This window comes from Mastomys coucha, unplaced genomic scaffold (genome assembly GCF_008632895.1).
Source record: "Mastomys coucha isolate ucsf_1 unplaced genomic scaffold, UCSF_Mcou_1 pScaffold22, whole genome shotgun sequence".
Lineage (NCBI taxonomy): Eukaryota > Metazoa > Chordata > Mammalia > Rodentia > Muridae > Mastomys > Mastomys coucha.
The window spans coordinates 143,469,187-143,492,844 of NW_022196905.1; the positions used below are offsets into that span (position 1 = coordinate 143,469,187).

Below are 23,658 nucleotides of genomic sequence, written 5' to 3' on the forward strand. Positions count from 1 at the left end.
GAGAGAGAGAGAGAGAGAGAGAGAGAGGAACCCAACAACTCCTTAAAAACTAAAATGAAGGAAAAAAGTAAAAGCTTGGCCCAGAGATGCCTTTAATCCCAGCACTTAGGAGGCAGAGGCAGGCAGATCTCCATGAATTTGAGGCTAGCCTGGTCTACATAGTGTCAGGTCTACACAGTGAGACCCTGACTCAGCAGCAACTTCCGCCTCTTTCCTTCTTCTACTCTTTTGATTAGTGTGGTGGTAGGGATTGTAGAATCCAGCGCCTGACACATCACAACTCAACACCCCAGCTACACCCCAGCTCTCCTCAGGTTCACTTTCTGTGCTCCATGGGAGGGGCTCTTGTAGCTCATTAGCTCTCACAGAGAGTAATCATAAATCACCAAGTTGCCAAGAATTCTGTCAGTCACATCTTGGGAGACATGTTCTATTTCATTCCTGTATTACCTGTCTCACTGTTTAATTGTCAGGTCATCAAATGTTCTGTGTCTCTGAGCTGAATCTGCTGGAGAAACCGGAGCATGATTGTGTATGCTAATAATGTATAGCTTACAAGACACTGGCTGAGGGAAAAGCGTTTGAGGCCAGTCCTGATGGTTTGAGTTCAAACTCCAGAACATACATGGTAGAAGGAAGGAGAGAACTAACCCCTGAAAAATTTTCTGACCTGCAAGACACACACACACAGACACACAGAGAGAGAGAGAGAGACACACACACATACACAAATATAAGAAGATGGGAAAAGATAAAGGATCCAAGATCGTTCATCATGGGATGGTTAATCCCCAAATGCCTGCAAAAGAGTCTGAGACTCTAGCCATATTCTAAGATAGTTTCATGGACTCAAAACCTGTGAGTTTTCATGCAGCAGAATATCAACTGTGTATGAACTGATGAATGGACAGTACCAACTGGCCACATGTGGTAGCCTTTGCTGCTGGTGGATGGAAGAGGGTCCTTTCATACGTTTCTGCAGTGAACGTCCAAATTGAAACTGCAAATAAGATTTGGAAAGTCATGTTTGATATGAAGTGTGAAAAATATCAAGTGGACCGGCGTTAGTGTTACTACTTATTCTCAGACACTGTTCTCCTGGGGACACTGTTGAGGCAGGAAAAATATGGTTGTCATGACCATATTGGACACAGTCAGACACAGACCAGTTTCATGAAAGTAACTTCAGAAGCTTGGGACAGCTTCCAAGCAGTCTTTTGCTTGATAATGGTCTTCTCTAGATTTATTGTATAGAAAAAAGTCCTAAACATATTCATAGATACTTTGTTTAGTGTTGATTGATTGGTTATTGAGACGGGAGCTGATCGTGTAGCACAGGCTGGCTTATAACTTACTGATCTATCCCAAGTTGACCTTGAATTTGATAACCTCATTGTAGTGGTTTGAATATGCTTGGCTCAGGGAGTGGCACTATTTGGAGGTGTAGCTTTGTTGGAGTAGATGCATCACTGTGGGTGTGGGCTTAAGACCCTCATCCTAGCTGCCTGGAAGTCAGTCTTCCACTATCAGCCTTCAGATGAAGATGTAGAATTCTCAGCTCCTCCTGCACCATGTCTGTCTGGATGCTGCCATGCTCCCACCTTGATGATAATGGACTGAACCTCTGAACCTGTAAGCCAGCACCAATTAAATGTTGTCCTTATATAAGAGTTGCCTTGGTCGGGGTGTCTGTTCACAGCAATAAAACCCTAAGACACTCATCTCTCTCTCACCTCCTACTTAACCATATGTCTCTCCTAAGTCCTGAGGTGACACATTGATGATACCATGTCTGAATTCTTAGATATATCTTCATTTTATTGATTCAGGATAGTGAGTGAAAATTAGGTGATATCCCTCTTTTATCCTATGTTGACCACTGATTGAATGATGATTGATTGATCGATTGACAAGAGTCTCATGTATCCCAGGTTGGCACTGAATTCACTTTATAGCCCAAGATGCTGTCTGGCTCCTTCAAACTCCAACTTCCTCCTGCATCTATCTCCCCAGTGCCGGGATGACAGGCTTGAGCCACCACTCCCGTTGCATGACACTAAGAATAACATCGGGGCTGCGAGCATGCTAGACAAGCCCTGTGTCATCAGAGCTGGACTTCTAGCCTGACTGGCCTTCTTTATTTATTTTTTCAGTCCTGAGGATTGAATGGAGGACCCATGAATGCTAAGCGAGTGCTCTGCCATTAGAAACAGCTTAAGAGACTTCTAAAAAGAACAAATGTGTCCGGCTGTTTAAACAACTAACCTTCCAGCAGACTAAGAAACGGCCCTGGCCGGTAATCAGAGTCACTGTCGGGCTCTGGTCCGGGTGCTTGGCTTTCCTTCACTTGGGCTTGTAGATGGTATTTTTCCTCTCCCAAGCTCGTAATGGTGCCTTGGGGAACCAGGAAAAAGTGATGTTGCAAAGTTACAGCACAAATTTTTTAAATGCCTCATGGAAAAAAAATAGGTTTTCAAAAGAGAGAGAGAGAAAGAAAGAGACTCTTGTGAAATGCAGTAGCTTTGTCAGAGACAAGGCACACAGCCTGATCTGCTCAGAGACAAAAATATCTGTCTCTGTACGTGAAGCCAAAGACAGGGCAACTCCACGTACGATCTTAAGGAAGGACTCTCACATCCTTTTTAGATCTGCAGGGTGAGTCCTGTTCTGTTCTGCCATCTCCAGAAAAGAAAACACGGTGGACACGAAGCTACCTTACTGTCAGTACCTCATAGAGAGACTTCCGTGTTTGAACGGCAGAATCACGTGAACTGATGCAGGCTCTTCTCTCTGAAGACAGAGGCACTGTGGGGAGCCTCAACCACAGAGATAATCACGGGCTTCTAGAAGGCTCCTTGACTGTGCCTTTTGTCAACTTCGAAATGGATGAACTAGGAAAACTTTATGTCCTTGTGTACCTCAAGGGTACTGAGTACATACACACACACGCACACGCACACGCACGTGCCTTCCTCTGCTGGACCACATGTGAGGTGGAGGTGGGGTGTCTCCATAGGCAGCTGCAAGAGGACTCATCTTTCAAGTTGTATGTTCCGTCTGTACTTCCTACCACTTACTGGGCAAGTTTAATCACAAGTCCAGCTGAGAGTCCAATGCCGGGCAAGGAACTTAGTTAAAAAGAAATCAGCAGGACTAGCGAGATGGCTCAGCAGTTGGAAGCACTGCTGATCTTGCAGAGGACGTAGGTTCAGTTCGCAGCACCCACACGGCAGCTCATACTGTCCAGTGCCGGGGAGGCCAGCACCCTCTTCTAACCTCCATGGGCATCAGGCACACAGGTTGTGTTCAAGGGCCTCGCAAGGCACAGAATGCACAAATCTCAGGTAGATGTGGGGTTCATAGAGTGGGGAGGTTCCCTGCAGATAATGACACAGGCAGAGCCCAGGAAAGAAGGCAAATGCACATTTTGGAATGCCCCACCTAATGTTCCTGCACACCTGACCTCTTCAAACTCCAGCTTCCTCAGTCTAATGAGGGTAAGGGCTGGGTGGAGCCTATGGTTCCTTCCCATTCTACTCTGTCATCCCATGACACTGGTGGCTCTCTAGTGCGCATTTGGCCATTTCGTTGATGGATGAAATATGCCAGGCATGGCCACAGTTGCTTCACTACTGCGAGTAGAATTCCAGTGGGGAGTCTTGGAGCTTAATAATTAGCTGGATTAAATGAGGCTCTTCAAACCTCAACTAGTGTTCCTCCCAACTGTCTGAGCAGGTGACCCAGTAAACAGCAAACTGCAGTGACTATATTCACAAACAAAGATTGTTTGGAGCAACTAGGAAAGTTAAACCTGTCTCTGTTTACACATGCTAATATGTGTGCATGCTAATAAATAGGAGACACTTGTCATTAAAGACAAGTGTTTCCAAGTAATCAAATTACAATAATTAATTATAGCCATTCAGCACATGCCATGGACAAAACCTGGTTAAAGACTTACCATACATTGGATGACTTTATTTATTAAAACATATTTTCACTTTTATATGCACCTGGGAGTGCCTGAGCTTAGGTAGGTATGTGAAACCATAGATGTCAGAAGAAGACATTAGATCCTCCATAACTAGAACCAAAAATAGCTTTGAGCAGTCTTACGAGTCCTGGGAACCAAACCTCGGTCCTCGGCAAGAACAGCAACTGCTCTAACTGCTGAGCCATCCACCAGCTTAGTGAGGTGACTTTATTATTTGGTTCTTTCTTTCCTCCTTCCTTTCTTTCTTTCTTTCTTTCTGTCTTTCTTTCTTTCTTTCTTCCTTCCTTCCTTCCTTCCTTCCTTCCTTCCTTCCTTCCTTCCTTCCTTTCTTTTGAAGGCATCTCTCAAATAGCCCTGGTTGTCCTAGAACTCTATTGGGAGTAGAGGGATGCACCACCCCACATGGTGTGTGTGTGTGTGTGTGTGTGTGTGTGTGTGTGTGCATGTGTGTGACTTATTTCCACTTATTTCTTCTATTTCCAGGTTTAATATCACCAACTGATTCCTCAAAAGAAACAGGAAAATAATGCTTACCTGACTTGGCTTGCAGGCCTAGCTGTTGCTAGAGTTGTAGAATAAGCAAGCTGTCAGGAGTCCCAGTTGAGCTTGAGGAAGGTCATCCTGGAGATCCATTTGATCACATTTGTATCTGAGTGGGGCTTCTGCCACTCTCTCTCTCTTTTGAACAAAGAGGAACACCTTTGGCTTTGTGTCCAGTGAGACCCAGTTCTACCTGCCATGCCTAATGGTGGTTGTCAACTTGACTGCATCTGGAACCAACTGGCAAGCCCTTGGGCAGGTTTATGAAGGATTTTCTTAGCCAGTAAAGTTGGAATACCTTCCCTAAATATGGGGGGGGGGGGTCACCTTCAGTGGGCAATCCTGATAAAAGTAAGTCTGAGAAAGAAAACCTGATTTTGCCCGCCGTGCCTTCTTGTTATGTCGCTAAGTCCATCCATACCCTGTTAGCATCTTGCCACTCCTGCTGTCCTCAGGGCCCAGCATCTTCAACCGTCTACTGTGGACCAAAGACAGGGCTCCTCCCAGAACTGCTGGGCCCTCCAGCCTAGCGAGCTGAACAGCTATTGGGCTCCCAGCCTCTCCAGCCTGAGACAGCTACTTCAGCCAACCTAGTGAGTCCCTTTTTAATACATATTCATCCTGGTGGCTTTGTTCCTCTAGAGAACCCTAACACACCTTCTGTAGTGCAACCAGGAAAAGAAAAGGAAGCCTCTCTAAACTCAAGGGGAACTTTTCTGTCAGTGACAGCTCAGTCGACACGTTCCGATGCTATCAGAAGCACGTGCTCTACAGATAACTTGGACCAGGTAGATGCAGCTCTCTTGGTGAGAATCAGTCCAACACCCATACCAGCAGAGAAGTTTCTGGTGATAGCTCATTTCCATCGTTTTTTTTGCTCACCCACAATTCCCAGAACAGTGAAACATTTAGCAGCATAAGAAATGTGTTTTAGGGTTAGAGAGGTGCCTCAGCGGTTAAGAGCACTGACTGCCCTTCCAAAGGTCCTGAGTTCAATTCCCAGCAACCACATGGTGGCTCACAACCATCTGTAATGAGATCTGATGCCCTCTTCTGGTGTGTCTGAAGACAGCTACAGTGTATATATAAATAAAATAAATACATCTTTAAAAAGAAAGGAAGAAAGAAGGAAGGAAGGAAAAAGAATGTGTTTTATATTGTGATCCTACACAGCTGCATATTCCCCTAACTGTCCAAATATAAAATGCACTATTTCACTCTCCTGCCAGCATGGAAAACAGAGAAACTGTTTACCTTGGGCGCCACAAACAGCATTCTCTTTGATAGCCTTCAACCAAATCAAACACGAGTGTCTTCAGACACCAGCATCAACATTAAAGAGAGATGCCTTACGGCTACAGGGTCTCTCTCACAGCTCCTTGGCTCTGCCTCTGAGAATTCAAAATATATGGGATTGTTCTGTTCCAAAACAATTTAGTTACCAAAATTGGATTTGCAGTTGGAAGTTTGGTCCCTGTTGTCTTGCCAGTCTCTGATGGGAGTTATAGTAAAGAACAGTTCAGATAGAGAATGGGTTTTGTTGTTGGGGGACAGGGTCTTCTTATGTGGCTCTGGCTCTTCTGGGAGAAGAGATCTGCCTGCCTCTGCCTCCCAGTGCTAGGATATGTGCCACCACACCCGACAATAATATTTTTTGTTTTAAGGGTTTTTTCCTTTCCTTTTCTTTTAGACAGGGTCTCACTATGTGGCCTTGGCTGACATGGACTCTGCTGTGTAGACTTTTGAAACACCATGAGTTAATCTTCTTTTTACTCAAAATTTGTGCCACACACACACACACACACACAAACACACCATGGACTCATACCCTGGTTGGGACTTATGGGTAGTGAGGAGGCATTGTTTACATCTCCCCGTGGGAGGAAATTTAGCAACATTTTTTCCTTCCACCCTTCCCTCCTTATTTTTCCCCTTCTTCCCTTCTTTCTTCCATTTCTTCTGCTCTCTTCCTTTTCTTTACAAGATCTCTCTATATGTACCGAGGCTGGTCTGGATCTCTTTGCAACTCAGACTAGTCTCAGATCCACAATCTTCTTGCCCCAACTTCTGGATGCTTTGTTCTTTCACAGATCTCATGTCTTTTTTGTTTGTTTGTAAATATAGAACCTGTGACAGCCATCCTTGGTTGTCAACTTGACTGCATATTGAAATCACTAAAATCCAATTGGCTGTATGTACCTGTAGGGGATTTTTTTCTAAATTAAATAAGTGGACTGAGAAGACCCACTTTTAATCTGGATCTTTTGAGGTAGAAAAATCCACCTTCAATTGGGGCCACGCATTCTGCTGGCAGCCCATGTAAAAGACATGGAGGAAGGAAGCTGCTCTCTTTGCCTGATTGCTCTCCCTGGCAACTCCTTTCCTTCACTGGCATTAGAACCTGCTTCTTCAGGATTCTGGCATATACTGATGACCAGATGAGACATCCAGCCTCATGAACTGAACAACTACTGGATTCTTGAACCTTCGATCAGTAGACTAGACATTTGTTGGATTAGCTGGACCTCAGTCTATAAGCCATTCTAATAAATCCCTATAGAGATAGACATAGAGATAGAGATATGGGTATAATATAGATAGATAGATTAAGTATAGACATATGGATATAAGTATATAGATATAGGCATAGATATATAGACTTGTTCTGTAAGTTCTGTTCTTCTAAAGAATACTGACTAGGGCTGGAGAGATGGCTCAGTGGTTAAGAGCACTGGCTGCTCTTCCTGAGGTCCTAAGTTAAATTCCCAGCAACTACATGGTGGCTCACAACCATCTGTAATGGAATTTGATGCCCTCTTCTGGTGTGTCTGAAGACAGCGACAGTGTCATAAAACAAATTTATTTATTTATTTATTTATTTATTTATTTTTAAAGATTTGTTTATTATTATTACTATAAATGAGTACACTGTAGCTGTCTTCAGATACACCAGAAGAGGGCATCAGATTTTATTATGGGTGGTTGTGAGCCACCATGTGGTTGCTGGGATTTGAACTCATGACCTTTGGAAGAGCAGTCGGTGCTCTTACCCGCTGAGCCATCTCACCAGCCCATAAATTTATATATATATATATATATATATATATATATATATATATATATATATATATAAAGAACACAGACTAATATAGACCCTTATACTACAGAGAGCAAAATGGCCCATACACATATGATTCCCTGGTTCTTTAACTTGCAAACTACTGCAGGTCTTAGTGACTAGAGGCAGTGATTGTCTAATTCTGTCAGTCCAATTGTGGATACATCAGGATAGTGGAAATGGCTTTTGAATGAATCCCAAACCCATGGCCAAATACAGGACTTTTATGGGGGTGGAGTACCAGGGACTTTTCTCTTCCTCCCTTCCTTCCTTGCTTCCTTCCTTCCTTCCTTTTCTTCATGTAGGATCCAACTATAGAGCCCTGAATAGCCTTGAACTCAAAGAGACCCTCTTGCTTTTGCCTCCCCAGTGCTGGGATAAAAGGGACCCTAGGAACCTTTTCTAACATAGCATTTCTATGGACGCTATGGACAGGAAGTGACTAGAGCCTGTGTGTGTCACCTCACAGGCAGGTCATCTTAGTATGACACAAGATGCCAAGTGGACACAACATTCAATGTTTTACAGGGGTTAGTATACACAGCGATCCACACTGTTTCGGTCCCCAGGATGTAAGATCTAAGGCATGAGGCAGCATCCGTCTCTTTCTAACAACAGCGTTTTGATTTAATAACCAGTTTGTCAGCGGATGTGCAGGGTTGAATGAAGGACTACGTTCCATCGTAGACATTCAGACTGTAAATTATGTTTAAAATGGAAGCGACTCCCCAACCCGTTCTGACTTCCTTTAGGCTGTAGCTGCATGAATCTGAGGAATCAAATTTTTATAGGATGAATTAATCAAACCTATGTAAAATGATCAGCATTTAAATTTAATAACTAGTTTCTTAATAACTGCTTGGGATGAGATTAAGTAATGTGTATTCCTGGGGTGATGTATTATGTCAGAGTCTAAATACTGACAAAATTATACATGGTTCCTCAGAAACCCAGCTGACCCGGGGCTGTAACTACATAATTTTAAGGACTCAAACGGCTTGTTGAATCAGTCAGACTTACCAAGGGAGCTGGAGAGATTGCTCAGAGCTTAAGAGCACTGGCTGATCTGGAGATCCTGGTTTTGGTTCTCAGCACCCACAGCGGGGCATATGTAGCACCAGTTCCAGAGAATGGGATCTGGCCTCTGAGGGTACTGCATGCATGTAATACACATGCATATGTGAAGGCAAACACTCACACATGAAAAATTTAAAAATTTAAAAATCTTGAGCTGTGTGGTGGTGTAATCCCAGCACTTGGGAGACAGAGGCAGACAGATCTCTGTGAGGCCAGCCTGGTCTACAAAGCAAGTTCCAGGACAGCCAGGGCTACACAGGGAACACTGTCTCCTACCACTCAGTGAAAGCTAAACTGGCTTATTCAAGTGTTAATAACAGCTATTATCTCAGACTACATATCATTTGACCTGAACTCTGCCCTATTAACCCAAATCTTAAACAAATGGCTATTTGTACAGCCTTAGAACTGGGCTTTGTCAGGGCAAGAGAGGGGTTGTCTTTGGTACAAACAGTCATCAACATGGGCTTTTCTACATCATGACCAGGTGACTCTAGGAAGATGGAGGTTTCACTTTATATGCCTTCCTGATCTACTGATCGTTGGATCCTCATGGTGCTGGGGAATGACATCCAGCCCATCTCCCAGTCAGACCTTCATTCTGAGGAGAGACAGCTGACACGGTGCAGGGTACCGTGCCACAGCATTGCAGTTTGGTAGGTTGGGGTACTGGGTCCACTTGGCTTATGATATTTTCAATTTAGGAAGGGTCCATCAGTATACAGCCCTTGTGAGTCAGAAAGCCTGTTTATCAGACCACACTTCTGAGGCCCTGGCTTCTCCTCCAATGAAATCAGACTCCCACAGGTTCCGTCTCACCCAGAGATTCCAATACTCAGACAAGCCTGAGAACCTCAGACACATTCCCATGGGCCAGGCATGGTGGCACATACCTTTAATCCCAGCATTCAGAGGCAGGAAGATCTTTATGAGTTCAAGACCTGCCTGGACTATTGTGCTGGCTAGTTTTATGTCAATTTGATACAAGCTAAAGTCATGTGAAGAGGGGAAACCTCAGGGTGGTGGTGGCACACACCTTTAATCCCAGCACTTGGGAGGCAGAGGCAGGCAGATTTCTGAGTTCGAGGCCAGACTGGTCTACAGGGTGAATTCCAGGACAGCCAGGGCTGCACAGAGAAACCCTATCTTGAAAAAACAAAACAAAACAAACAAACAAACAAACAAACAAAAAAGGAGGGAACCTCAATTGGAAAATACCTCTATAGGATTGGGCAAAACAAAAACAAAAACGTTACTGCTCTTACAGAGGATCCCAGTGTGGTTCCAGCACCAACATGAAAGCTTGCAACTACTTTAAACTCTAGTTCCATGTGATCTAGCGCCCTCTTCTGAACTCCTTAGGTAGTTTATGCAGCCAGATACACTCAGGTGCAGGCACATATATGTAAAAGATTTTTTTTTTTTTTTTTTTTTTTGGTTTTTCGAAACAGGGTTTCTATGTATAGCCCTGGCTGTCCTGGAACTCACTCTGTAGCCCAGGCTGGCCTCAAACTCAGAAATCCACCTGCCTCTGCCTCCCAAGTGCTGGGAATAAAGGCGTGCACCACCACCACACGGCGTAAAAGAAATATTTGAAAAATAATAAGCCTGATGTAGTGGTGTACATCTTTAATCCCAGCACTCAGAAGCCGAGGCAGGTATCCTTTCAAAAGAAGAAGAGGAAGAAGGAGGAGGAAGAGAAAGAGGAGAAGAGAGAGAGAGAGAGAGAGAGGGTGGGGGGAAGACACTATGGTAGTTTTGCACTAAGGTCTTTATAACGATAAAATTGCCTTTAATCCCAGCACCCAGGAGGCAGACGCAAATGGATCTCTCAAATTCAAGGCCAGTCTGGTCTACAGAAAAAGTTCAGGACAGCCAGGGCTACATAGTTAGACCCCACTACAAAAAGCAAAACAAAACAAAATTAACCCCCCAAACATAATAGTAATGTATGTAAGCTAATTATTATTAACTAATAATTATTCTTATATAATCTGCTGTTGTTATTAAGGAAGCAGGTTTTCATTGATCCAGGGATGTGTTAAGGACCACTGTGAGTTATTTGATTCAACCCTCAGACATACCATCAAAACCTTAGGAAATTGCTATGACTGCTATGTCCATTTTACAAATGGGGAGGTTGAGGCACAAACAGTTGTGGACTGGTCTAAGAACACCCAATAGCAAGTGGCCAAGGCAAAGTTAGACAGGAGGTTGGCACTCTAAAGCCTGCAGCTCGATCTTTGTAATAAACAGTGGCTCTGACTCCAGCTTCTTTAGGTCTTTGGACTTCATTATCTTATCTGTTAGGGGCACTGGCTTACTTCCCTTTTTACTGTTCTGGAAGTTAGGGCCTCTCAGAACACATGGAAAAACAATTTCTGAAGCCCATGGAAGAGAAAGAGAGGTAGGCCTCACTTCGCAAGGCAGAGGAGTTAATATTCAACATTAAACACACACTCTCTCTGTCTCTCTGCCTCTCTCTCTCTCTGTCTTTCTCTCTCTGTCTCTGTCTCTCTGTCTCTCTATCTCTCTTTCTGTCTCTCTCTCTCTCTCTTTCTCTCTCTCTCTCTCTCTCTCTCTCTCTCTCTCTCTCGCTTCCTAGTGACTTACAGCACTTGTATGCTGGGAACTTAGAGGCAAAGCTTGAACATGGAAGAAACATCTATTTGCTGAAGCATTTAAAATTTAACCGAGGGATACAAAGAGACAGCTCACATTTGCTCCTCTCGAAGAGGATCCAGCTCCCATCCCAAGCCCCTACAACCACCTGTCACTCCAGTTCCAGGGTATCCAGTGGCCTTTTCTAGTCTCCCAGAGCCTCGGGCGTGCTTACCAGGCCGGTACACACAGACATGCAGACAAAACACTCATCACCCATAAAATGAAATACATAAATCTAAAAATGTGTTGGATTTAATTGGAACCAATCCAAATAAAATTTAATTAGAAAGAGTGGGATTACTATTGTGCTTCCTACCCTCTACAAACTTTATTTCAAAATATAATCTAAAGTATTGATTCATCGATCTATATACATATAGAGTCTATTTTAAAACAAATAAAAAATAAAGGCTGTGTTTTTGGCTAGTGGTGGCGGCGCATTTAACCCCAGGACTCTGGGGGCAAAGGCAGGTCTCTATGAATCCGAGGCTAGCCTGATTTACAGAGCAAGTTCCAGGACAGTCAGGGCTACAGAGAAACCTTGTGTACTGGCTGGTTTTGTATGTCAACTTGTCACAGGCTGGAGTTATCACAGAGAAAGGAGCTTCAGGTGAGGAAATGCGTCCATGAGATCCAGCTATAAGGCATTTTCTCAATTAGTGATCAAGGGTGGGAGGACTCATTGTGGGTGGTGCCATCCCTGGGCTGGAAGTCTTGAGTTCTATAAGAAATCAAGCCAGTAAGTAACATCCCTGATGGCCTCTGCATCAGCTCCTGCTTCCTGACCTGCTTGAGTTCCAGTCCTGACTTCCTTTGGTGATGAACAGCACTGTGGAAGTGTAAGCTGAATAAACCCTTTCCTCCCCAACTTGCTTCTTGGTCATGATGTTTTTTTGCAGGAATAGAAACCCTGACTAAAACATCCTGTCTGAAAAAACAAAGCAAGGCAACAAAACAAAATTATGAAAAATGGGGTTTGGGGGGATGTAGCCTCCTGTGACAAGGGTTAAACAGCCGGTCCTTGCTTGTTTCTTATTTCTTCTCATAAAGCAGAGAGAGAAGCTAAACTGACCACAGACACTCCCAGGCCAATGGCCCAGCATCTTAGAGCTAACCACCCAGAGTTTTATAACTAATGGCAGCCTCAGGACAGCAGGCCTTTGACACTCAGGCACTCGGCCCCTAGAATCACCAACCAGGAGGAAAAGAGGGGTTAATTCTATCTTGCTCCTTACCAGGCTGGGCCAGGGACACACAGTCAGGAAGCCCAGGTGAAAGCATGCTCCCAGAGGTGCTCCCTACTGTAGGTAGGACCCAGAAGATGAAGGAGTGTTCCCAGAGGAGCCAAGCACCTGCCTCTGACCTGCTGCCCAGAGCTGAAGCCTTTAGCCCTGGACACTCACAATATGAGACTCCCTCAGGCCGACTCTCCCACCTCAGTAGAGCATACCTGGGACTGTGTGGGAGCCTGGGCCCCATTTCCATCAGGGGGCTGGGTTTAGTGTCTGCAGCTGTTTCCTCTCCCTCCCCTTCTCCCCTCCTCCCCCTCTTTCCCTCTCCTTTCCCCCTCTTCCTCCCCCTCTTCTTCCATCATCACCACCACTACCACTTGTGTAGCACTCTCTGGCCTGGAATTCTCTGTGTTCCAGGCAGTCTTCTAACATGTAATCCTACTTTCTGCCTCTGTCTCTTGCCTGCTGAAACTACAGACGAGTACCACCCTACCTGATGCTAACATTTCCTTATTTCTTCTATTTCCTTCCTTCCTCCCTCCCTCTTTTTATTTTGAGACAAGTTCTTCCTCTGTAATCAGGGTAACTGGGAACTCATTCTATAGCTCAGGTTGGTCTTGAACTTGTGACAATCCTCCTGCCTCAGCTTCCAAGTACTAGGTTATAAGTGCCACCATGCCTGGCTCTATACTTTTTATTTGTTTGTTTGTTTTTCCTTTCTGAGTCAGGGGCTTGCTGTGCAGTTCAAGCTGGCTTCTACCCTACTATGTAGTCCAGGCTGGCCTTGAACTCCTGGCAATCCTCCTATCTCAGACTCCTAAGTGCTGGGTTTATAGAGGTGCCTACTACTCCTGGCTTACATTTTGTGTTTTATAAATACTACAGTCAGATATTCCTATAACCAGGTTCTCTATTAATGGGTCAAAAATATTTTATATCATTTTTGAAAAGACATCTATCTATACAGAACATGTAGAGACCTTTTCTCTCCATTAATCACTAAATAACACAATATAACAGCTATGTTCATAACAACTGCATTGTGGTCACCTAGAGGTGATTTAAAATATCCAGGAGGATGTGTGTGTGTGTGTGTGTGTGTGTGTGCATGTGTGTGTTCTGTGCAAACATCCATCATTTATAGAAAGAACTAGAACACCTGTGGATTTTTGTATCTTTGGGGAGGACCTGAAATCAGCACCCTAAAGGACTTAAGGGAGACTGGCCCTAGGAGAACAGGACTCTTATAACTGGCAGAAGACATAGGAAAGTGGGGAGAAATGTAGATAAAGTTGAGGACTTGTCTCAGTGGTAGAATGCAAGGCCTTCGGTTCCACTGACAGAACTGGAGGGTGTGGGGTGGGCTAGAGCCTATGATCCAGAAAAAGGAAGGAGCCAACTAGCAGGGGAAGGCTGGACGCCTGGAACGCGGGCGGGCGCGGGTTGTGCTGAGTTCCCGGTTGTTAGCAGGCTTCCCAGGCACTCATATTACCTCTTCCCCCAGTGTCAGCGAGAAAGAGGTTAAGGCTCTTGCCTGACCCGGGAGGGAGGCGGGCTCGCCCTTCTCGTCCCTGCCCTCCGTCAGCACTGAGCACAATGAGAAAATGAAAGCTACCCTTTGCGCTAGTTCTTTGGCCTCCATCGCTGTGGGCTGCTCACAGGGGCATGCGGGAGGCCAGAGAGGCCTTGGCTCTCACAGTGGCAGCAGCTGGCACGCTGCCCGGGCAGCCACCTCCAGCTGCAGCTGTTGCTGTTATTTGCAACATCCTGAGCTGGCTCCTGAGGCCTGCTCCTGAAGCCTGCTCCTGGGAGAGCGTGAAAACAATAGGGAAGAGTCCTGCTCAGAGTCCATTACTTGCTGACCCAGGAAGGGGCTGGGTAAAGAAGTAACTAGACGTGGACCTGCAGAGTCTTGAAGGGATGATGGCCAGGGGTCCTGAGCAATTCTTGTCCAAGCCACTGAAACAGTCAGTACACAGACTGCTAGAAAAGTTTGAAAATGAACCAGCTCCCTGGTATCCCCCTCAGAAAGGCCCGTTCAGATTGAGGGATGCTCCTACAAGCTGCTTGCTTTATTATTTAAAGAATGAATCTTTTGCACCGTCTAAATTTCTCTTTATCTATGTGTTTCCTCCTTAATTGTGTGTGTGAAATTATCAGGGAGGTCATAGACGTTTGGGGTAGGAGACTGTTGGTCTCTTTTGCTCCAGGGCCAAACTCAGTGTCCGGCCCATCTGTTAAAGGAATGAATGGAGTAGGTCTGAGACTAGCTGGCTGCCTAGCAATCCATCCGGTCTTTGGATTTTTCAATCTTCTGTTTGGACAAGGCGGTTTCATGTACCTATGGAAAGGAGCTGGTTGTACTTGTGAGTGTAGAAATGCATCTTCAGCTCTGCAGGGATGGCTCAGTGTCCCCAACTTCAGTTGCCAGTTCCCAATTGGTAGCTCACAACCTCCCATAACTTCAGTCTCAGGGGATCAGGCGCCCTCTTCTGGCCACTGAGGGTACCGGGCACATACATGCTACACATACATGCACACACGCCTGCATACATACATACATACATACATACATATATACAGGTAAGAAACTCATACCCATAAAATAAATAAGTCTTGAAAAGAAAAAAAAAGAAATGCATCCTTGGGGTACTACAGCAGTTAGGAACACTTGTTTTTCTTTCTGGGGACCCAAGTTGAGTTTCCAGAACTGCTCACAGCTCCCTGGAGCCCCAACTTCTGAGGATCTGACATCCTCCTCTGCCCATACATACCCATAAGTAGAAAGTAAAGAATACTGTGTCCTTTCTAGCTCATTATATTATTGTTATTGTTGTTGTTGCTTTTGAGACATGCTCTTATGGTATAGCCCAGCCTGGCCTTGAACTCTCAGAGATCTGCCTGCCCCTGAGTTCCTGAGTTCCAGGTTATAGTTTTAGGTTGTAGGTCTGGTTATGGGTTTGTGCTCCCTCCCTCTGTGGATGATCTTCCCAACCTGCAGTGTAGGATTGGATACCAGTGGTCTTCACAGTTTCTGGTAGTGACAAGTGATGTATGTCACTTGTCACCATTTAATGAGCTCTCATGTCATGAAGAGAAGGTAAATTATAGAGTAGGTAGAGAGTTTTATATTTAGTATAACCTTAAACATAATAATTTAGAAGGCCTTCACTGAAAACCTGGTTAGAATAAGAAATTTGAAACTCATTTGATGCGATGAATGTGGCCCACCGACTGGCTCATTGATTGGTGTTTTCGGTAAAACACAGGCTTTGAGAAAGACAAATGGATGACATTAAAGAAACTGCCTGATGAGTTCATGGAACTAAAAGCTGATTTTGTTTTAATACATTTACTTATTTAGCACTCTTGAGTTGGGGTATGCATATGTGTCTGTGTGTGTGTGTGTGCCTGTGTGTGTGAGTGTTTGGATGTGCATATGTGTGTGTGTTCGGGTGTGCATGTGTGTGTTTGGTTGTGCATGTCAAGCCATGTGAGTTGGAGATTAGAGGACAACTTACAGAAATCAATTCTTTCCTTCACTTTATGGGTCCTGGGACTAAACTCAGGCCTAGTGGCAGATGACATTACCCACTTGCTTCTCAGCAGCCTAGGAAAACTTTATTTTTGTCTGTATTTCTTCTCTTCCTCCTTCTCCTCCTCCTCCTCCTCCTCTTCCTCCTCTTCCTCCTTCTTCTTCCTCTTCTTTTTAAAAAGATTTATTTATTATTATATGTAAGTACACTGTAGCTGTCTTCAGACATGCCAGAAGAGGGCGTCAGATCTCATTACAGATGGTTGTGAGCCACCATGTGGTTGCTGGGATTTGAACTCAGGACCTTCGGAAGAGCAGTGTTCTTAACTGCTGAGCCATCTCTCCAGCCCTCTTCTTTTTCTTCTTTCTTCTTTCTTCTTCCTTCTTCTTCTTCTCCTTCTCCTTCTCCTTCTCCTTCTCCTTCTCCTTCTCCTTCTCCTTCTTCTTCTTCTTCTTCTTCTTCTTCTTCTTCTCCTCCTCCTCCTCCTCCTCCCCCTCCTCCTCCTTCTCCTCCTCCTCCTCCTTCTCTTCCTTCTCTTCCTCCTCCTCCTCCTCCTTCCCCTTCCCCTGCTCCTTTCTTTTCTTTTCTTCCCTTTCCTTCCTCCCCTTTCACTTACCTCCCTCTCCTCTTTCCCCTCCCTCTCCCATCATCTCCCCTCACCCACCCACTCTCAATTGGCAGTTCTCCTAGCTCAGTCTCCCAGTTGCTGGAATGGCAGGCTTGTGCCATGACACTGGGCTGGAAGATATTAGCTCTGTAAGTGCCTCCCATTCTGGGACAGCTGAGCTATAGGATGCTGGCCTAGTAGCCTGGGTGTTGCCCTGTATGGTTCCACGGTCTGCCTCACCACTAGGATGTGTGAACTCCGCTCAGGCAGATGAAATGGGAGGCATTAGGCTATGAACTTAGGCTAAGATGGGGACCCCAGCCCAGGTGAGAAATGAAGTCTGAAGCCAAGGAAAATGGTGTTCCCAAACTTCCAGGTGTCCAGGCCTGTGATGAGCTGGGGGTGGGGAGGAGAGTGGGAGAGGGTGTCCCAAAGTCCCGGACACCCAGACACCAGTGGGAAATGCAAGGAGTCTGAACAGAGAGGGTCCTCAGGCTGGTGATGATGAGCCTGGGAGTAGAGAGTGGAAGGGAATCTTGACTTTAGCTTAGGAGTAAGTGTCAGGAAGCATGGAGGGGGGCCTTCTGCAGGAGACTTAAGCAATGGCTCTGTATGACGAAGGCTTCCCCCCATGGCGTTTCTTGATGAGAGAGACCATCCTTGCTTGTCCAAGCTGTTTATTCATTGTTCATCTTGGAAAATAGGTGGATCTCACTCAGAGATTAAATACCTTTTGCAGGAAGGGAAGCTTATTGGCTAAACCTTTGGGCTGGCCCATCTAGATACGTCATTGACTTGGAGAACTCTGTGCTACGTGACTAGAGATCACAATCTTCATGTGGAGTGTCGTGGTCACATGCTCCAGGACAGGAACCGGGTCGGCAGATGAAATGAGTACCCAGTCTCAGATATGAGAATACTGGGGTTTCTGAATCCATTCAGCCTTCCCAGATTTTGTGTCTGATGACAAGGTTCCACTTGCCCCACAGCCCTGGGTTTGATTCCTTGCACCACCAAGAAAAGGGGAAAATTCTCTAAATATTCAACATGTTATGCTTTTAAAAGTTCATCCAAAAAAGAAAACGACTGACCAAAGTGACCATGATTTCTGGGACTGATGTCCACAGCTGCAGACACTGCAACTATATATCAGTGGATAGAACAGTCCATTTCTTCCCATGGTCCTGTTCCCTCTAAACTTATGTCATATCCATAATAATTCTTGGTAGCATATCAAATCCCTCTTTGTATCTGATCACAGAGTATGAGAAGCCAAACATATAGAAATGGTGTGTATCCTCCCTATTTAGGATTAGGGGAACTGTTAGAATATATAGTTTGCTTTTAAGTAGAAAATCAATTTGTTCATTGGGGGTTTTGTTGTTTTTTCTTTTGTTTTTATTTGCTTGTTTGTTTTTTGAGACAAGGTTTCTCTATGTAACAAACCTGGCTATCCTGGAACTCTCTTTGTAGACCAGGCTGATGTCAAAAATCACAGAGATCAGCTCCTCTCTGCCTCCCAAGTGCTGGGACTAAAGGCATGTGCAACACTACCCAAAACCAACACGGGGAGGAAAGAGTAGATTTCAGCACCCAGGTTACAGCCCCTCCATGGGGAAAGTTGGGGCAAAAGTTCAAACCTGGAGGCAGGAAGTAGAGCAGAACCATGGAGGAACAAGGCTTGCTGGCTTGCTCCCAGCTCAGGGTCACCTTTCTTACTCTTATGTAACCCAGGATTAACAACCCAGAGGTGGCTCCACCCACAGTGGCATGGCTCCTCCCACAATCAGTTATCAAGCCAGAAAATGCCCCCACAGACTTGCCTACAGGCCAGTCTGGTGGAAGCAATCCCTCCATTGAGCCCTCCCTCCTCCCAAGAATCTCCAGTTTGGGTCACATAGATAAAACCTACCCAGCTACGAACTCCCTTCATGTTGGTTTAATAGAAAGTGGGAAGTTGAAGTCCGGGCCCAGAGACTTTGCCTGAGTGCAGTGTGTGCCTGGAGATGAGGCACAGAGAGACTGACCCATAATCCTCCAGAGTTTGGAAAATAGAAGAGAAAGAATTTGTGAGAGAAGAGAGAGAAGAAACAGCCATGTGCACCACCTCAGCATCCCACCCTGCTGTGCCCTGTGGCACACAGGACCCCTAACCCTGGTCTTGGCCTCTGCATCCCGGGTAGAACACACAGGACCAGTTGGGCAGTGGTAGGAGTGTACACCTTTAATCCCAGCACTCGGGAGGCAGAGGCAGGCAGATCTCTGTGAGTTCCAGCCAGCACGGTCTACAGAGTGAGTTCCAGGACAGAGAAATCCTGTCTAGAAAAAAATAAAAACAAACAAAACAAAAACAAAAACAACCAACCACCACCATCAGCAACAAAACACATGACCTATCTGAGATGAAGGGATGGAGGGAAGGCCAGTTTACCATAGAACTTGCACTCGGGCCACACATTGGCTACCTGAGGGGTTCCTTCATGCACTGAAATCCTTCCCTAGGAAAACAGGGTGGTGGCTTTGGTCTTATCTATCATCTGTGGATATTATAAACCATGTAGATCACATTTTAGGTTGATGAGAAGAGACTTATGCCCAACAAAAATGGTAGCAAACAGCAAATGGTGCGGCATCACACTGGTTATCCTTTTAAAATCCCTTTTTAAAAAATTAAAATAGGGATTAGAGAAATGGTTCAGCCATTAACTAGCACTGTTCAGTTCCCAGTACCCACAAGGCAGCTTGCAACAGTCTATAACTCCAGTTCCAGGGTATCTGACGCCCTCTCTTGGCCTCTGTGTGCAATGCACACATGTGCAGTGCCCTTACATGCCAGCAAAATACTCGTACACATAAGAATAAAACTATTTTTTTAATTATAAAATAAGCTAAACGTGATGGTGCTCACCTTTAGTCCCAGTAGCTGGGGGGAAGGGGCGGGGGGCACAGAGGCAGACAGATCTCAGTCAATCTGGTCTACCTTGTCTTCTAGGGCTACATATGTGAGACTCTGTCAGATGGGGGTGGGAGAGGGGAAGAAGAAGAAGGAAGGAAAGGGGGAAGAGGAGTGGAGAGGAGAAAGGAGGGATGGAAGGATGGATGCATGGGGAGGGGGGAGGGGAGAGCGCTTCAAAACAGAAAACATTTCTTATGTCACTTTGTGGCTTTGACTAGCTTTCCTGAGTGCACATCCTGCTTAGTTTACTCTTTAACCATATTTTTTTCCTTTAACCATTTTTTCACCTTCTGGCCGTTCTTGTCACTCACTTAAATGCTTTTCTGGAACTCTACAGGCAGGCAAGGAATGCGCTCTGTGGAGCCCTCGTCATCCCAGACCCCCTCGTGAAAGAATCAGTCTTTTAGAAATTCCTTGGGCCTTCTGAAAATTAGAAAAAGCTACCCCGTGGAAGCAAAATCTCGAAAACAAACAAACAACAACAACAACAACCCAGCCAGATTCAGATTCCTTTCAGCCAAATGGGGCTCTCAAAGAAGATGGTTTGCAGTGGTTTGCGCAGATCCCTCCCAGCAAATGCTAAGTGTTTAAAAAATAAAATAAAATAAAATAAGATAAAATAAAATATTCTGCCAGAACAGGCACTTGGACATCAGCCTGGAGCAGGGCCTATCTCCCTGGTGACCATTCTGGCTGCTCTCTCTGGTCAAAGTCCCATCCCTTCACTTGCCAAAATGTGAATGGAGAATATGGCCCAGCACGCATCCAACAGTAAATGCTCCTGGCCAACCACACGTGCTTATTTGACGATTTGTTCTCCATCTACAGAGTTAAATGAAAGGAAGTAAAAGAAGAAAGAGCAAAGGTGAAGCCATGATCCTGACAGAGCAGGACTGAGATCTGCTGCTTCAGCCTTTCTTTTCTTTTTTTCTTTCCTTTTTCTTTCTTTCCTTTTTTTTTTTTTTTTCAATATCCTTTCCACAAACACTTTGACTGTGGAGGCATAGAAGCCAATAAAAGTTTACATTCTCTTTGCGCTGGGCATGGTAGTTCATGCCTTTAATCCCAGCACTGGGAAGGCAGAGCAAGTAGATCTCTGTGAGTTCGAGGCCAACCTGGTCAATAAATAAGTTCCATCCAGTACAGCAATGGCTAACACAATACAGCCAGAGCTACAGAGAAACCCTATCTGGTAAAAATAAAAAAAAAAGAAAGAAAGGAAGAAACAAACAAAAAGTTCAGTTTCCACAGTTAGTTTGTTAATATCCCTTTTTAAAGTGGGATACTTAATCATACGGCACAATAGAAATACTTTTATGATTTTTAAGGGAGGTGGGATTTTTTTGCTTATTTTTTTTTCAAATGTAGCTTGTCTGGAACGCCTATGTAAACCAGGCTGGCTTTGAGTTCCAAAAGAGCTGCTGGAATTAAAGGCTTGTGCCATCATACACAGTGTCTTGTTTAAAGATTTATTTTATTTTATGTGAATGGGTGTTTGCCTGCATGTATGTGCTCACCACAAGGGTGCCTGGTCTCTGAGGCCAGAAGAGGTTGTTGGATCCCTTGGTCTAGAGTTGCACAGTTTGTGAGCCACCATGTGGGTGCTGGGAACAGAACCCTGGTCCTCTGGAAAAGCATCCAATGTTCTTAACTGTTGAGCCACCTCTCCAGTTTCTTATATAGTGCAAAACTTACTTGCCTGGTACTTACAGAGGTCAGAAAAGGGCATTGAGTTCCCTGGAACTGGAGTTACGGATGGTTGTGAGACACCATGTGAATGTTGGGAACTGAATCCAATCCTCTACAAGAGCAACAAGTGTTCTTAACCTTTGAGGTCCAGTTTTAAGCATTTTAATCAATAATGATTGAGTACTACTTCTAGGTTCTAACGTTAAGAAAAATTACATCTGTCATAAAAGTGAAGACATAGCAAAAACATTTAGAAGGAAAGACATATAGATACAGAAAGAAAGACAGAGAAAGAAAGGAAGAAAGAAAGGAAGGAAGGAAGAAAAAGAAATTAAAATTTGTATTTGTGTTGTCTCCCCCACAGGTCAGTTGATTATTTAAAAAAATATTCCTTGCTGAGGCTAAAGAGATGGCTCAGCAGTTAAGAGCACTGGCTGCTCTTGCAGAGGATCCAAGTTCAATTCCCAGAACCCACATGGAGGCTTACAACTGCCTGTAGTATGAATTCCAAGAAATATGATGCCATTTTCTGATCTCCCTTGCCGCCAGGCATGAACATGGTACACATACATATAAGTAGGCAAAACACCCATACACATAAAATAACAATGAAAATTTTATTTACTGTTATTTAAAGCACATGCTTTACTTATTTATTTAGACATTTCAAAAAGTATTGTGTGTGTATGACTTTGCAAGTATGCTTGTGCATCATGTGGATGCAATACCTGCAGAGGCCAGAAGAGGGTAATAATTCCCTGTAGAGAGATTCTTCACATACTGTGTGGTGGCATCACCTGTCAATAAAAAGCCTGTGACCAATGTGAGGAGGCAAGATTAGGAGGTGCAACATCTGCAAGAGAAAGATAGGATTCTGGAAAATAGTCAGGTGCAGGAGATTCACCCTGAATCCTGAAGGAGAGGCCCACATGAAACTGAGGAGAGGTAACCAACCACAGGGCGGGACTTACAATAGAATAAATGGGGAATTAAGTTATGACTAGTCAGGGAAATAAGTTCAAGCTTCTTGCATAAGTATTTACTCATGAAATAATTGAGTCTCAGTCTCAGTGGTGGCCCACGCCTTTAATCCCAGCACTTGGGAGGCAGAGGCAGGTGGATTTCTGAGTTCGAGGCCAGCCTGGTATACAGACTGAGTTTCAGGACAGCCAAAGCTACACAGAGAAACCCTGTCTCGAAAAACCAAAGAAAAGAAAGAAAAGAAGAGAAAAGAAAATCATTATTTCAGGGACCGGGTGGGAAAGCCCGAAGTTACAGTTCCTCCGAAGATTTTTCGTTTGTTTGTTTTTGGAGACAGGGTTTCTCTGTATAGCCTTGGCTGTCCTGGAACTCACTCTGTAAACCAGGCTGGCCTCGAACTCAGAAATCTGCCTGCCTCTGCCTCCCAAGTGCCGGGATTAAAGGCATGTAGTGCCCTGCTAAAATTTAGATATTATGAAGGTTATAAAAAATTATAAAACAAACAAACCTTCCATCTGGAAGGCAGTAAGATAATGAAGGATAAAGATAAACAACCACTTCAAACAGTGGGTTTCCTGCGTTTTTCATGCTTTATCTGCTTGGCTTTGAAGGTGGAAGCTTCATGTTTGCTTGTATCCAAAATTATCTGAATAGCTTTTTTAAAAGTTCAGTTGGGCCAGGCAGTGTAGGCTCACACCTTTAATCCCAGCACTTGGGAGGCAGGGACAGGCAGATTTCTGAGTTCGAGGCCAGCCTGGTTTACAGACTGAGTTCCAGGACAGCCAGGACTACATAGAGAAACTCTGTCTTGAAAAACCAACCAAACAAAGTTCCATTGGGTGAATTTTTGAAGGGAGTTTCAGTGGAATTAATCAAATATGGCTCAACTTTGGCTTTAGTCGTTCTTCTTGTTGATTTGGCAAAATACACAATAAAAGCTACCAAATGGAAGGAAGGGATCGTTGAGGGTCCTGGTTTAAATGTTCAGTCCAGCACAGTGGATAAGGATCGCAGAGAGGCCTGGCAGTGGTGGCACACGACTTTAATCCTAGCATGCCATCCTGGTCTACACAGTGAGTTCCAGGACAGCCAGGGCTACGCAGAGAAACCCTGTCTCAAAAAACAACAACAACAAAAAGACAGACTGGTAGGCACACAATGGAACCTACAAATAGCATGTAAACATATTCCCATGTCTAAAAAGGCACATACCTAGGTGCACGTAAAATACTCATACAAATAAAATTGTTTTTTTTTTTTTTAA

At 44.6% G+C, this 23,658-nt stretch overlaps 1 protein-coding gene across 1 annotated transcript in view; it reads right to left on the reverse strand.

Annotated features, from left to right (window-relative positions):
* Hmgb1 (high mobility group box 1) overlaps nucleotides 1-23,658 on the reverse strand; it is a 36,123-nt gene that overhangs the window by 4,267 nt on the left and 8,198 nt on the right. The window contains exon 6 of the mRNA XM_031391205.1: nucleotides 2,266-2,394. Coding sequence (XP_031247065.1) covers nucleotides 2,266-2,394 — 129 coding nt within the window. The remainder of the gene's footprint in view (nucleotides 1-2,265; nucleotides 2,395-23,658) is intronic.